Source organism: Coptis chinensis, chromosome 4, assembly GCF_015680905.1.
Source record: "Coptis chinensis isolate HL-2020 chromosome 4, ASM1568090v1, whole genome shotgun sequence".
Taxonomy (NCBI): Eukaryota; Viridiplantae; Streptophyta; class Magnoliopsida; order Ranunculales; family Ranunculaceae; genus Coptis; species Coptis chinensis.
The window spans coordinates 71,208,164-71,222,672 of NC_141459.1; the positions used below are offsets into that span (position 1 = coordinate 71,208,164).

The window sequence follows — 14,509 nt, forward strand, 5'->3', positions numbered from 1 at the left end:
GTCGTATGTTGGGATGATGAAATGTAGTAAGCTAGAACTTGTTGTATCCTACGTAAGTGTTGATAACGCTTCTCATGGTCTAATTCATGGAAAACAGGTAGCAGACTAAATATATTCGGGGGGGGGGGGGATTCTAAAATCTCCCGTAGTATCTTCAAGAATTATGCAGAACTCAGGTCCTTCGTTTAAAGCCTTATAGAAATTAACATCTCTCTGCTATTTCTTCACCCATTGCTACAAATGTAGTTGTGGTGGGTGTAGGTGGTGTGTGTGCGGTGATTGATGAATTTCTAGATAGGCGATTATTTCTGCTTCTACAATAAACTAATATGGCAGGTTTATGCATACCATATCTTAATCTCATGCAAGTTGTAAGTCTAATAGGCAAATCCTAATGAGCATGCAAAAATAGCCTGATTATTACTATAAATAGAATCCTCTGACAGTAAATTCGAGGATGTATAGAGGTGTTACCTGGAGCGTCCTTGCTACCCGTATAAATAGCGTCTTCAACAGCCTTGAAGCATGTGTATGTTACTTGAACAATTATACGAGTATTGGTCCGGGTTCACAATGTGGATTGTGAAGTCCTGTAAAAAGATTAACCTTATTAGTGTCAATGTTTAAGAATAAGGTTTAAGCTAGTTACTATGGGCTTCGTGTTGGGCCTTGATGTTATGCCTATGAAACTGACTTTGGTAGTGGGTGGGTTTACTAATTAATATTAATTATTTTTTTTTAATATTTTTGTATCAAACTAACGGCCAGGCCACCTAAGAATTGAAGGAGGTTGTCCGTGCGTGCACGTTCCTTACCCCAATTCTTTGAGTTTTCTAGACACCATTTAGAATGAGAAAAATATTTATTTTTTTTTTCTAAAATTGTGGTTGAGGTCATACGAGTATTGTACTGTACTCGTGAGATAATATTGCAATTAATATTTAAAAATTATTTTAACCTAATTAACCTAGGGCCAGCGCCTATGCAGCTTTGTCTCCTGTTCAAGATAAGAAAAGATGGAGTCGGTTGGTCTGGGTCAGTTAGGTGATGCCAAGGCATTCATTCACTACTTGGCAGCTCTTCTCCAACAGCATCCCCACACAAGACAGGTTAGTTCGCAAGAAAATTATTAATCAGTCTTCCTGCTGTCTCTGTTCTCATAGTAGAGAATTCTCCACACACCTGTTTTTTTAGTGTCCTTACTCGAGGGACTTCTTCTCAAGAGTAAAGAGGTTGTTGGGAATTTCTACTGATACTAGTAATGCAACTCGACAATGGGCTTCCTTAATGAGATTAAGTAAAGACGCAAAAGTATGGGAGATGCACAAAATACTCATTTATGCATCGGTGAATAGTATCTGGAAAGAAAGGAATGAAAGAAGGTTCCGGCAAACCTCCAAACCTTCAGAGACACTATTTAACAAGCTGGAACAAGATTTGAGGAATTATATACAAGTCTTGCGACCTAATGTCAAAGATATTGTCAAGGTTCGAAATCTCTTCTGCATGTTAAACATCATCACTTAGTTCAAGCAACAGGTGAATATTAATTGTGCATGGAATCATCCAATGGGCACCAGGATTAAAGCTAACGTAGATGGGGCCCTAAACAAGAATGGTGCAAGTCACGGAAGCGTGATGAGGGACAAGGAAGGTAGAGTTGTTACAACTTTTAGTGGGACTGGAGGTCATCAATCAGTTATATTCCAAGAACTCAAGGTTATTGAGGTTTGTCTGGAGAGATGCATACTAGAAGGTTTGTTTAGGTAGAAGTGGAGTTTGATTCCATGAGAGCCATAAATGCCATTTACAAGTTAGAGAAACCTCCCTAGTACTGTAGAGATGTGGTGGCGGCTATCGAGAGGAAAAAAGATAGGTTTAGCTATATTACTTTTTCACATGTTTTTAGAGAAGTGAATATGGTAGCTGACTATTTTGCAGGACTTGTACATAATCATGAGTTGTTTATGGTCCATTTTGCTAGTCCCTTAGATTATGAATTACAAACCATTGTAAATGAGGATGCAAATGGAAAAATCTATGTAAGAAAACATTGAGTTTAATACAGGTGGGGGTCTGCCTAACCCTAGCTTATTTGTTTTAAAAAAAAACATAGGGTGCGTGCACACTTAGAAATAGTGTAAATAGAGCGCGGTACACGACTTAAAATAATGTGCGGGGCGCACTCAGTAAGGGCAAGTTTGAGGCGCATGCACGCTCTCAAGTAGAAATAGTGGGGTGAACTTTTTAGGGTCAGGTCACGGGAGGGCAGTGAGTTGGTTGCACAACTCGTATGCACTCCAACAGTAGCAAAAAAATTCGAAGAAATTACAAACAGTGTTTTCAGTATGTGTTTTGTGAATAGTAAAAAATAGTGTTTCTAATCTAAATACGCGTAATGAAAACGAACTAGATGGCAACGGCGCCATTGATAAGATTCGTACTGATAGATTAGTGAACATTAGATATGGAGAGGGAGAAAACAGTGTATATCAAGATATGAAACTCTCTAAATCATGTGATAAAGAGGAGAGTAGTCGTGTTCGTACCACTTTAGCCGTACACTACTTGAATGCAAGTCTAGATTACATAGATGCTTTTACTAGTGAGAGTAATATGATGTGAAAATAGTAGAAATAAGTTATAAGACAATAGATATAATGATGATAAAAGGGATTAGAGAGGGGAAATTCCACCACACGATTCGATTAACTATTAGTTAGTTGAATCGCTTGTTTGATCCCTAGTGAACACCAACTCTTCTCGGATCAAGGCTTCACTAGCATGAGAGTTTAGCTCCACCACAAATTTCTTTGATGGTGGTTCTAAACTCTAGTTCTATATTATGAGCTCTATCTCTCGACACTCATAATGAAGAACTTGAAGTTCTTTGCAAAACAGTAAGAAACTAAATGTTATCCATCCTCACGTGGCTTCATAAACCCCCTCTAATGGAGGTTTAGCCTTGTGTCATCGGATTAGATTTAACTAAGATAATAAAATATGACATAATGTAAAAGAACAAGAATTGGAATAAATAAAGGTATGGACATCTGAGTCCAGCACGAGAGTTGATCAACATAGCCAGCCCATTGCCCTTTCATATGTGGGGGATAGACATTATGGGACCATTCATCCCACAAAAGAAAACAGGACTCAAATACATCCTAGCAACTACAGATTACTTTACCAAATGGGTAGAAGTAATCCCATTAGTCCAAGTCAAAGAGATCCACGTCATCAATTTCCTATGGACCAATATCATCACAAGATTTGGTCTCCCCCACACCCTTGTCATGGACAACAGAACTTAATTTGTTGGTTCACAAGTCAAGACATTTCTGCAAAAATAGCGCATCATTCAAGCATTTTCTACACCTAGACATGTACAAAGCAATGGTCAAGAAGAGGCTACAAACAAAGCAATCAAGGAGAATCTCTAGAAGAAGTTGGAGAGCAAGAAAAGTCAATGGCCGGAGCAACTCGAGAACAACATCCAGAGCCAGTACCAATGAATCTCCTTTCACACTTTGCTTCGGAACAGAGGCAGTCATACCATCAGAACTCACAATCACAACCACACGTTCTGACATCGTCGAATCAGGAGATAATGACACCATCTTGGCAAAAGAAATCGATCTCCTAGAAGAGCGAAGGGAAGCAGCTGTAATATCCCTAGCTCGATACCACCAAACAATCCAACGATCTTACAACAAGAAGGTCGTCCCAAGATCTTTCAAAGCTGGCGACTTAGTCCTCAAAAAGACACTAGCTCCAGCCAAACTCTACCCCACATGGGAAAGCCCCTATATCGTTGACAAAGTCGTTGGAAATGGAGCATACTGGATCAAAACTCAGCTTGGTGATACGCTTCCCGACCTTAAAATATTGCTATCCTCAAGCGATTTTATCAATAAAATTTCTCTCCAGATGTATCAATCAGTATGAATAAAATTTCATCAACATTTCAAGTACAAGTGTCATCTTTTGCATTACACAAGCACCATGCATCTCGCACTACGCAACCCGACCTAGGACGTCACAATGTCAGGTCGTACCTCAAAGACGGAGTTAAGAACGACTCAACTACACTTACCACGCAATGGTTAAGTACCAATCAAATCCAACTCAAAGTCCCCTAAAAGGACCCTAAATCAACTTAACACCAATGCTAGGGTTAAGTATGATTCAACCGTAAATTCCAGGCAATTATTAGTCAAATGCAAATATTTGGGATCCCCAAAAGGACCCAAAGTCAACTTAAGGCCTTTGAACAAGATTAAGCTTGGCTCAACTATAACTACCATTCAAAGGCTAGTTATCAGTCCATAAAAGTTCCCCCAAAAGGAACGACTGAATCAAACACACGCAAGGAGACCTAGGTGATAGCTACGCTCATCTAATCACTACCTTCGAACATTAGACGATCTACTATAGTCCAACAGGTCGTCAAGGCCGACGCTTATGTAAAAAAAAGTCGTCAAAAAAAAAAACAAGAAAAACAATCACATTCACGCAACATTCAAAGACAATATCAAAGCAAAACAAGTAAGTAATTTGAATATTTTACTTCTTACAAAATTTGGTTGGATGCTAGAGGCCCCCAAGTTATCCTGAGAAAACGACCTCAGCACCCCCATCATAAAAAATTAAAGTTATCAGTATCAGTTATCAGTATCAACCAAAGCAAGTGAGAAAACATAGTTCATCATCATTCAAACATATCAATAGCAAAGAAAGAAAAGGCACAGTCAAAGGACACGGGAAAGATTCTCCATATTCAAAGGCTCTAGTGGGCCACCTTCTTCACCAACAGGGCCCCCAGCTGAATCACCACTCACATTCACAATTTCTGTAGAGACCTCTTCGGTTGGCTGAACGGCTCGAGCAGTATCAGGGTTGGATGGTAGGTCAGGTCGTCTACTAGCATCTGCAACAACATTATCCACAGCTACTGTTGCAGCCCCACTTTCAACAAACCTCTTAAGGGTTTTATACTTACGTTTAAGTCCATAAAGTCATCCACCATAACGTAAGTATCGCCGCTCTCTACTAAGTCGACCAGGTCGTTATATTCCTTTTAAGCTCGTTCAGCAACGAGTTGTGCATTCTTGCACTCACCGACCTAGTTCTAAATCTCCACCCTGGAAGCATCAAGAGATGGTTGTAGCAAGGCCACCTTCCCAACAAGATCAGCGACTTAAGACCTCAGCCCAAACACTTCAGCTCGTTCCACCTCTTGAACAGGGAGCAACTTATCATAGGCCTCCTTGGTAGCATCCAACTCCTTATATAGGTCGGAGATAAGGGTCATCACTTTCAACTTCCTATACATAGCAAGGACCTAACAACAAATAAAGTAAATCACAAAGCAGTAAAAGTGAAGAACAAAACAATGAACAGATCGGAGAGACACTTACAAAGCACAGGGAGCGATCCATATCTTTCATGTTCATCCCCAAGTCTTTCCCAGTCTCCAACTGGTGCCTTTCTCCATCTAGCGCAACACTCTCCAGCAACCCGCCAGCAACTAAATAGTTCTTGAAACTACAGTCCCCATTCACAAACTTATTCAACCCACTCACTGGGTCCTCATAGGTGACAAGCCTATCCAAGACGTCATCAGCATTCTTGCCACTTGGGGTTTTACTCCCCGACCCCTTAAACTTCTGGGCAACAGGCTCATTCTCACTAGCCTTGTTCTTGCCCCGGGCATCAGTAGCCCCCACATTAGCAAAAGCTCCTTTAGATCCAGCTTTTTCAAGGGAGGCCAACTTGCAGAAGAACGACCTCCACCAGTGCTAGGTCGTTCATCAGACTCAGTTCGGTTTTCTTCGGCCCCTCCGTCTCAACCACTTCAAAGTGCCTCTTCAAATTAGGCCTCCAGAACTGAGTGGGAGCATCCACACTACCACCAACACTACTAACACCATGACTAGAATGTTCCCCATCACCCAGTTCAGAGCGTTTGGATGCCGAACGTTCAGCATCACCCATTTTGGAGTGTTTGGATGCAGAACATTCTGAAGCTCCTCCAACCGACCTCATTAAAGCAAAACGGCTATCAGTAGCCCCTCCAGTCATTCTCCCTCCAGAAATAGGTGTCTTCCTTTGGCTCTCCCTCTCCATCTTCTTATCCGAGCTAGAATCAGAGATATCAAGAGCAAGCCTTCGAGCCCTCTTCTTCTGCTCAGCTTTCTTCTTGTTGATTTTCTACCCTCCACGCCTCTTAAAATAGTGAGCAACCTCCCCCAACAAAGCATGTTTCTCCTCCCAACTCAAACAAGCAAACCTTTCAATAGCGTCAGTACTGGTATGCCCACGAATGGCAACCTCTGCAAAAACAAAACAACACTGTCAGAACGTCATTATATCAACTTTCTAACAAAAACAAACGACCTACGACATACATCACAAGACGACCCATACCAAATAAACGACCTACCAGCAGTTTTCACACTGTGATTCTCAAACGCCCAACCAGGGGGGCAGTAATCACCCACAACCAATAACGGCCTACGCCCTCATTCCTCCTTACTCACCCCCACAATAACAGAAGACTTCCCCTTTACGACCTGCAAACTAAAGTTCAATGTAGTCGACCTCTTCACAGAGAAATGCTCCAACACATCTGCTAAACAGATGTTGTAGCCTCTCTTATTCAACAAATCCAACACGTGGAAAACCTTCCAACTATTCCCTACAAACTGACAAGGGGTTTCCCACACAAATTCATAAACTCCACAGTAAGACGAGAAAAGGGCAGCCTCAGCCCAGCCTTCAACTGACCATAGCAAACCACGACACCCCCATCCCGAGATACGTAATCACTATTATACAACCTCCTCTCTCTACTCAGGTCGTACATGGTCAGGTCGGCATCTACCTAACCAAATTCCTCCTTCAGATCAGCATAAAGCGACCTAGGCTCTACCTCCTCAGCCATCGTCTCCAATGAAGAAGACGATGAAGCCCCAACACCACTACGAACTCTAACCTCATCATCCCCATCACTTACCGTTCTCTCTCCCCACTGATCAACCTCAACCTCACCACTCAAACTATCGCTACTCATAGACATTTCAAAACCAAAAGAAGAAGAAAAGATCAAATTGTTTTTTAAGAATTCAAAAAAACGCACCTGATAGCAAAGGAAGGGAAAGTTTTTCTTCTTTCTTTCTTTCGCTCTAATATTTTTTCCTTTTGCTTGAAGAATGAACAGACGAAAACCTTTCATAAACCCTTACCTTCCCAAACCTCGAGAAAATACAAATCGTTTCATCTTCCAATGAAATACAATCATGACTCGCCCACAATCCGCCATGATTTCGGGCCCACGAATCCAGCCCAACAGTTCCCGCACATTTTTCAAAACCCGATTAAAATAACCAGCTGTCCGACACGTGTTGTAAAGCTTTATTTTACTCGTCCTTTTTTCCACCACAGCTGTACACATAACATATCAAATAAATGGGACTGTGTAAGTACCCTCCATTCTACACTACAGTACACGTGTCCACACACTAGGTCGTACTCCATCAGCTCGTACCAATCCATCAAAACGTACCAACATCCCAAACCCAGGTCGTCCAAGCATCAGTTACAACCATATATGGAAGCAAATCACCTAGCGCAATCCTGGAGCTCAGTCAATGCAACAATCAAGGAGTCATTTACTTTGTAACATCAGAGTAATGACGAATCATTAAGATAGCACACAAGATGGATCTACACTTCATAACGGCCTGGAGTAAATAAGGAAAGTCAGCTCAAACATCTATAATTAGATAGAGAGATGAACTACGTAAGGCTTGATTCAAGTTGGCCTCAAGAAACTTGATACGTAGACAACTTTTATCCCGAGAAGAGTGTAGTCATTCCCTATCACACAAATCATCAGGTCGTTGTCCAGTAAACCTCAAACCTCTACAGGTGGAGTGTATCGAAATTAAGCATGTCAATCTTCCAAGAGGTGGAGATAATGAGACTACTTGAGTGGCACACAGCATAGTAATTTAATTATTAGCACCTAGCTGCTTTGGTCTTAAGCAACACCCTCTACGTATGAAAGAAGAGGTTTTTCAAAAATAAAAATAAAAAAAAATAAAGAAAAAAAAAGAAAAAGAAAAGGCAGATTCTCAAATCCATAAGGGCAACATGCTTGGAGGGCTGGGTTGGTGGAGTCCGGCCCATTTGATACCCCTCAATTAACAACACGAAAAAAGTATGTAGTAGTTGAATTTCTAGACTTGGTGAACTCTGACCGAAAGACTAAATGAAAAATACTTTGGAGAGTGAATCAGTGAATATTATGTTGAAGGCATATTTATATAGAAAAAGGAGGGGGGATTTGATATCTTCATAATATGCCATTTGGTTTGTCTAATCAAGAAAAAAGTCAACCAGATTCTGATTTGTTTCAACCATCCGTACTATAAAGAGTCCTATATAAATATATGGAGTGGAAGTACCTTAAATCCTTAATCATATTCATTTATATATCAACACGTAGAGAGCGAGCCAAGTGACAGAGTGGAGAGCGCAGAGGGATATATTTGAATGAAATAAAGAAGAAGAGAGATATAGAAAGATAAGAGGAACTGTAGGAACTGTAGGAAACTAGGAAATATTTGCGCCTATGGCAGAAGAATTCCAGGGTGGGATTTGCAGTGCAAACTGGTGGAATTCTGCTAGAAACATACCGACACCTTGTTCAACAACTCTCATTGATGTTGGTAGCTTGGAATGGTCTAATGAGACGGAAATGAAAGCAAGGCCCTGTAGTGATTCAGTTTCAGTTTCTTGTAACCCAATGGTTTTTCAAGACATTCAAAGCCTACAAGAATCCAATTCTATAGGCGGTGGAGACAGCGTTTTGACTGATTATTCGACTTTACAAATGATGGGTTATAGCCTTTCGTCGCAAACAACAGAATGGAACCAAACTTTAGGGTGAGTGTATGTTGAATTCTTCTTATGCTGTCTTTCTTTATGGTATTTAAATTCAATAAAAGATTTGACTAAAGCTTTCAGTTAAGTTATTTAGTGAAATAATTTATGTTGGTTGGATACTTATGTATCAGCAGTCGAAGTACTGGAAGATCGTCTGAGCTAAAACTAAGTTCCATGCTGCAAGAAGATTTAAGTTCAAAGTCGAATTTTCAGCAACAATTTGGATTGGATCCCTCTCATGGCCATAATGAATGGAGTCCGAAGAACTATTCTGATGATAGTGAAGGTTCCTCCAGAAACCCCTTCAAGCAAATAAACCAGGTTTTTTCTTTAGAACAACATGATTTAGATCCTACAAAACATTCGGACGACTCTACAGTGACCTCCCAAGGCTTTCCCTGCATGAACTATCCTACTATAACAGCTTCGACCTTACTACCAGGTTTATACGAGCTTGATCCTCAGTCACAACAACGTCCATATTTAGTAATGAATTATGCTTCACCAGTAAACTCACCTACTTTCTCTAATCAGTTCATTAAAACTTCCCCTCCCAAAAGACAATCCGATACTAACCAGTTGCACTTCTCCAACAACACTCCTTTCTTGAACGCCTCTTCCAATGCCATGAACGATGCTAGGTCGAGTCTTTCTGTATCTACACAACGACCCCAACCTCAAACATCGCCCTTCAACGAGAAAGGATCCAATTGCAGCAACTTTCCCGGGAAGGTAAAAGCAGTAAATAAGAATATATGATCAGCTAGCTCAGCTTATTCTTCACATATACAAGATTGGAACCTTAATTCATTTATCTGTATGTTGATCAGTTTAATAGCGCAGAAGTTCAGGATTCATGCTCACTAATCAAGAAAACTAGTGAACCTACTTTCAAAAGGCCAAGAATTGAAACTCCATCACCATTACCTACTTTTAAGGTATCGTGAATTTTAACCATTAGTACTGATTAGGAAGATTTTGTGTTATTTCCTTTTGTTCTCTTTTTCGTATTGTGATTGGCATAGGTAGTGAGAGACTGTTGTTTTGTTCTCAGGTCAGGAAAGAGAAGTTAGGGGACCGGATAACTGCACTTCAACAATTGGTCTCACCTTTTGGAAAGGTAAAGTACACACCAATTATCACTTACTTTCCCTAAAACATTGTTACAAATCCTCATTTTCTGAGTTTATATGAAGCTTACTTTTGATAACTAACATTTGATGAGCTTTGTATGGTCATCATATCCATACAGACCGATACGGCGTCAGTACTCTTTGAAGCCATTGAGTATATCAAATTCCTCCACGAGAAAGTTGGTGTAAGTTCCATAGCCTCCTTGAAGCAATTAGCATTTTTTTTTTGGCAAAATTACCGAAAAATGCAATGCACTTTGCTATTTTTTACAAATAGTGCAACATACTTTGAATTTAGAATGAACTTTCGATTTTTTTTACAATTGATGCAACATGTTTGATTTCCGTCAAATCAAATGCAAAATATAATTAACATTACCATTAAACATCACATTATTCACACTATTGTTTGAGGGCAATAATGACTTTGTACTCACACATGCTTAGTTGAACCAATGGGACCCACACATAACCCAACTAATTGTTGTTAAGGATACAGATATGGAATAATATATATGTATCCAATGTTGTATTTATGTATTGCATAATTTGTGCATTATAAAATATCAAATTATGCAATACATCATTGGATACTTTAAATTTTGCACTTGATTTGACGAAAATCAATTGGTTGCATCAATTGTAAAAAAAATCGAAATTTCGTTCATTTTTAGAATAAATTCAAATTACATTGCATTTTTAAGTAATTTTTTAGAATAAATTCAAAGTACGTTGCATATTTAGGTAATTTTGCCTTTTTTTCCGGTACGGTAATGTCATATAGTGTTTAGAAGAAAAATGAAATTTTGCACACTGGATGATGGCAAGCAACTTCGATCAATATCTTATTGAAGCTAAATTCCTGCTATTCTAGCTTTGCTAAGGATCAAAGAGTGGTGTGTAGAAATCTAATTTACCTAGATTTTTTTTTGGAGTATTTATATATGACATAGGCACTGACCCTTACCTTGGACATGAAGCTTATTAGAAGCTAGATCGAAAAAGCATAGACCTGAAGTACTGTGTTATTATTATTATTTTTTTTTATAGATGAAGTACTGTCTTATTGATATGGCGTTACAACTTACAAACATCCCTTTTATGGCCAACTCTATCATTCGTCACACGCAAATAAGTTGAAGGAACTTTAATTTATCGAGTCCTACTAAAAGAGTTTCTTGCATATTGATCAGGTTTTAAGCACTCCATACATGAAAAATGGAGTTCCTACACAGTACCAACAGGTACAAACTTATCTCTTTGTTTTCTCTTTAATTACTTTTGCTATCTTAATATACGAGCAAGTTCCATTTACTATATTTTTTATACCATAATTTATACCAGTTTTACCTATGTGAATTATAACCTAATTTTTTGTGAATATGTTCAACTAATTATAAAGATCACTTCTACAAAATTTTAGCTCATTTGAAATGTTTAACTATGTCAGAAGATGATTGTAAAATCGAAAAATCTAAACCGTTTAAAAAAAATCAAAATTGAGAACGATTTTTAACTAGGTTAGATATTTCTAAATAAGATGTATTTTTGTACAGATGTTATCAAAGGTTAGTAGATTATATCCACAATTATTAGCACTTATCTCATCTTGTAGGGGAGTGTGGTATAAACTATTGTATAAAAAATATGGTAAATAGAACTGCTCGATATATATATAGGGTTAGTGTTAGGTTTCTAGTAAATTAATGAAATATTTTCAAATTTTCTAGAACTCCGATATATCAAACGAAGGTGAAGGCCTAAAGGAAAATCTTAAAAGCCGGGGTTTGTGTTTGGTTCCGATTTCTAGCACCTTCCCAGTTATTAATGAAACCACAGCTGATTTTTGGACATCAACATTTGGAGGATCATATATGTAATAACTAAGAAGAGAGAAGAAAAAGAATTAACCCTTGAAGAACAAGCAATGCTGGGGCCGATTCCAGACAGAATGATGCTGGGGCCAATTCCAGACAGAATGATGTGGGTCGTCGGCCTTGGACTTAGGAATATATTTGTTGTGATAATTGTTGTATGTACTGTAATTAAAGGTGGACAACAGATGGGAACAGGTGCTAAATGTGAGGAAGATTTAGATTTATTTAGAACTGATTTGTTGGTAGTAGCTGAGTTTAGCTGATAAGAAGGGATAAGAGAGTTATTGTTCCTAGTTCTATGTATATAGGACTGAATCACCTTTAGAGGAGAATAAAAGAGGAAAAAAGGAATAAATGGAGCAATTGAATTCTAAACAGTAGTGATTTGTGGAGGTTATTTGATTGGGAGATCCAACTTTCATTTGTTTATATGTTTGGAATATTGTACGTAGTCGAGGTCAGAGGGTGGTCCATTGCGTCTACTTTTAGAATTTATATTCTTCTAGTTGAAGATACATGTGTTTGTAGGAACTATCAGGCATGCGTTGGAGTTTTCTAGGGCATGGTTTTATTTAAAGGAATCTCGTTTACTTTTCTCCCTTCTTTGTGTTTGTGTTTGTAAATTATCTGTATCAGGCGTAAATATCTAATTACATATTACTTTACCTACTAAGGCTACAATACATTTATTATTTAATTAGGGCAAAAATAGTAAACTTTTCCACAAATAAAGAAGTAAAAAGTAACTAGGCTCTAGGCTTTAGCTGCTCGGTTTAGGAATACATGCTCTTCTTTTTGTTTTGGCCTTACAACAGGAGAAGTCTCCAATATATTTTTTTTATATTTTTTTTGGCTAAAGGGTAATTGTGTATTGAGCAAAAAGAAAATTTTACAGTTTACACATGTGAGAACCTTATGTAGGCACTCCAACAGATTAAAGGTATACAATGTAAAATAAAGTTACATTGTAAATCTATAATAGGTAGAATTCTGGTTTTCTACCCTATGCACGAACTGAGGTTTGTTTGGCCACCATTGCTTCGCTCCCATAGGAAGCGCATCACCTTTTTTTGGCGCACGCATCTGCTCCAAAGTTTACCTCCCTCAAAGTACTGGTTAGCAAAATATTTGCTTGAGTTTTCACCCTATTCCATAGAGCTTGAGCTTTCCAGTACTGTACATTGCCAGTTTGAAAAGACCTGACAGCAGACCTGTAGCTTTCTTTATACCTTCAACAATTGTCATAGATTCTGCCACATAGTTACAGCTAATGCCAAGCCCACCAATGCCAGCCCCTACGACCTCACCTGTGTGGGAAGTGAGAACTATCATACTCCTATACTACACAATGCCAGCTAAAAGACCTAGTCTTCACAGATGAAGAGTTCGAAGAGGCCCAAATGCACGTTAGGAATGGTCGGCCAGCTATGGAACAACACATGAAAGGAAGATAGGTGGAAGTGTGAAGGGCCTTGGGACCAATTTCTTGTTATTGTAAATGGTGTACGTAATTTTAGTAGTTTCATTGATGTTAGGCTTGAAGCCTTAGAACTTGGTGTTTTAACAAACTTCCCTTTGCTGACTATACGTTTAGGTATGGTATGCCAGTTTGTTCGCTTTAATGATACAGGTGGGTTCTGCCCTAACTCCAAAACTTATTCCAAGAGAACCTCCAGCAGATAGTTTCATATACTTACGGCGCCAGGAATCGAAGTAACGAAGTTAGGGGCGACAGTACCAGTTGGCTAGCTCTTTGCATTTTCTGTTTTTCTTGCAAATATTTTCTCTACTTAATCAAAATTACCCATTAGCAAAAAAAAAGGCTAGCTCGTGAGCTTCTAGTAAAATCTAGTAAAATCTAGTATTCTAGTATTCTAGTTAAAAATAAGGGTGAACTAGTATTACCCCTCCACTAGATGAGCCAATTAGAAATTAGGGTCTCCCCCCTAAATACACACAAAAAAATTTCGGTCCACCCAAAAAAAAGGCTAGCTCGTGAGCTTCTAGTAAAATCTAGTATTCTAGTATTCTAGTTAAAAATAATTATTTCCATCCAGCTAATTTGATCATTTTATCCAAAAATATTCATCACCCTGTCGTTTAATCCTTTCAGCTTTAACTGTTCCAGGTTGAGGTGTTTGGCAAGCAGGATATCCAAATTCAGCTGCCAATAGTTAAGCTTGTTCTACGCTATCCGCCTCAAATTTTCTATATGCAATAACCAACATAAACCCATAAGCCAATTCACAAACAACAGCAGCAGCTCGATTGCCAGTAACCTGCTAAAACCTCCATCAAACATCAGCCTTGTATATACGAGTATATCTCAATTTCAGCATAACTACAAAGTTCAAAATTGGCAGTAATTTGACGAGGCGTCAATTCATTTTCTGTTTTGATGATTCGTTGTAAGCATTAGTTCGAAGGAAAAAGTTGTGAATTTCAAATTTTCAGTTACGTTACATTACAAAGAGCCATATACATTTTCCCTGCTCTTCCATCCTTGTCTCTCTTACTTTCCAAATATCTTTAATCTTGTGTACCAAA

The 14,509-nt window shown here is 38.7% G+C and overlaps 1 protein-coding gene across 4 annotated transcripts; it reads left to right on the forward strand.

The window, feature by feature from the left end:
• Nucleotides 1-8,482: 8,482 nt before the first annotated feature.
• LOC147504646 (transcription factor bHLH112-like) lies at nt 8,483-14,509 on the forward strand. 4 transcript variants are annotated; one of them, XM_086557437.1, is made up of 7 exons: nt 8,483-8,952; nt 9,084-9,684; nt 9,783-9,890; nt 10,007-10,072; nt 10,205-10,270; nt 11,279-11,329; nt 14,091-14,509. In XM_086557437.1, the coding sequence occupies exons 1-7, from the start codon at nt 8,639-8,641 to the stop codon at nt 14,181-14,183; spliced, it is 1,299 nt and encodes a 432-aa protein (XP_086413563.1). In that variant the 5' UTR covers nt 8,483-8,638; the 3' UTR covers nt 14,184-14,509. The 4 variants fall into 4 exon arrangements, with proteins under 4 accessions (XP_086413563.1, XP_086413564.1, XP_086413561.1 ...); XM_086557438.1 differs by having other exon boundaries at nt 9,087-9,684; XM_086557435.1 differs by lacking the exon at nt 14,091-14,509 and adding an exon at nt 11,816-12,561.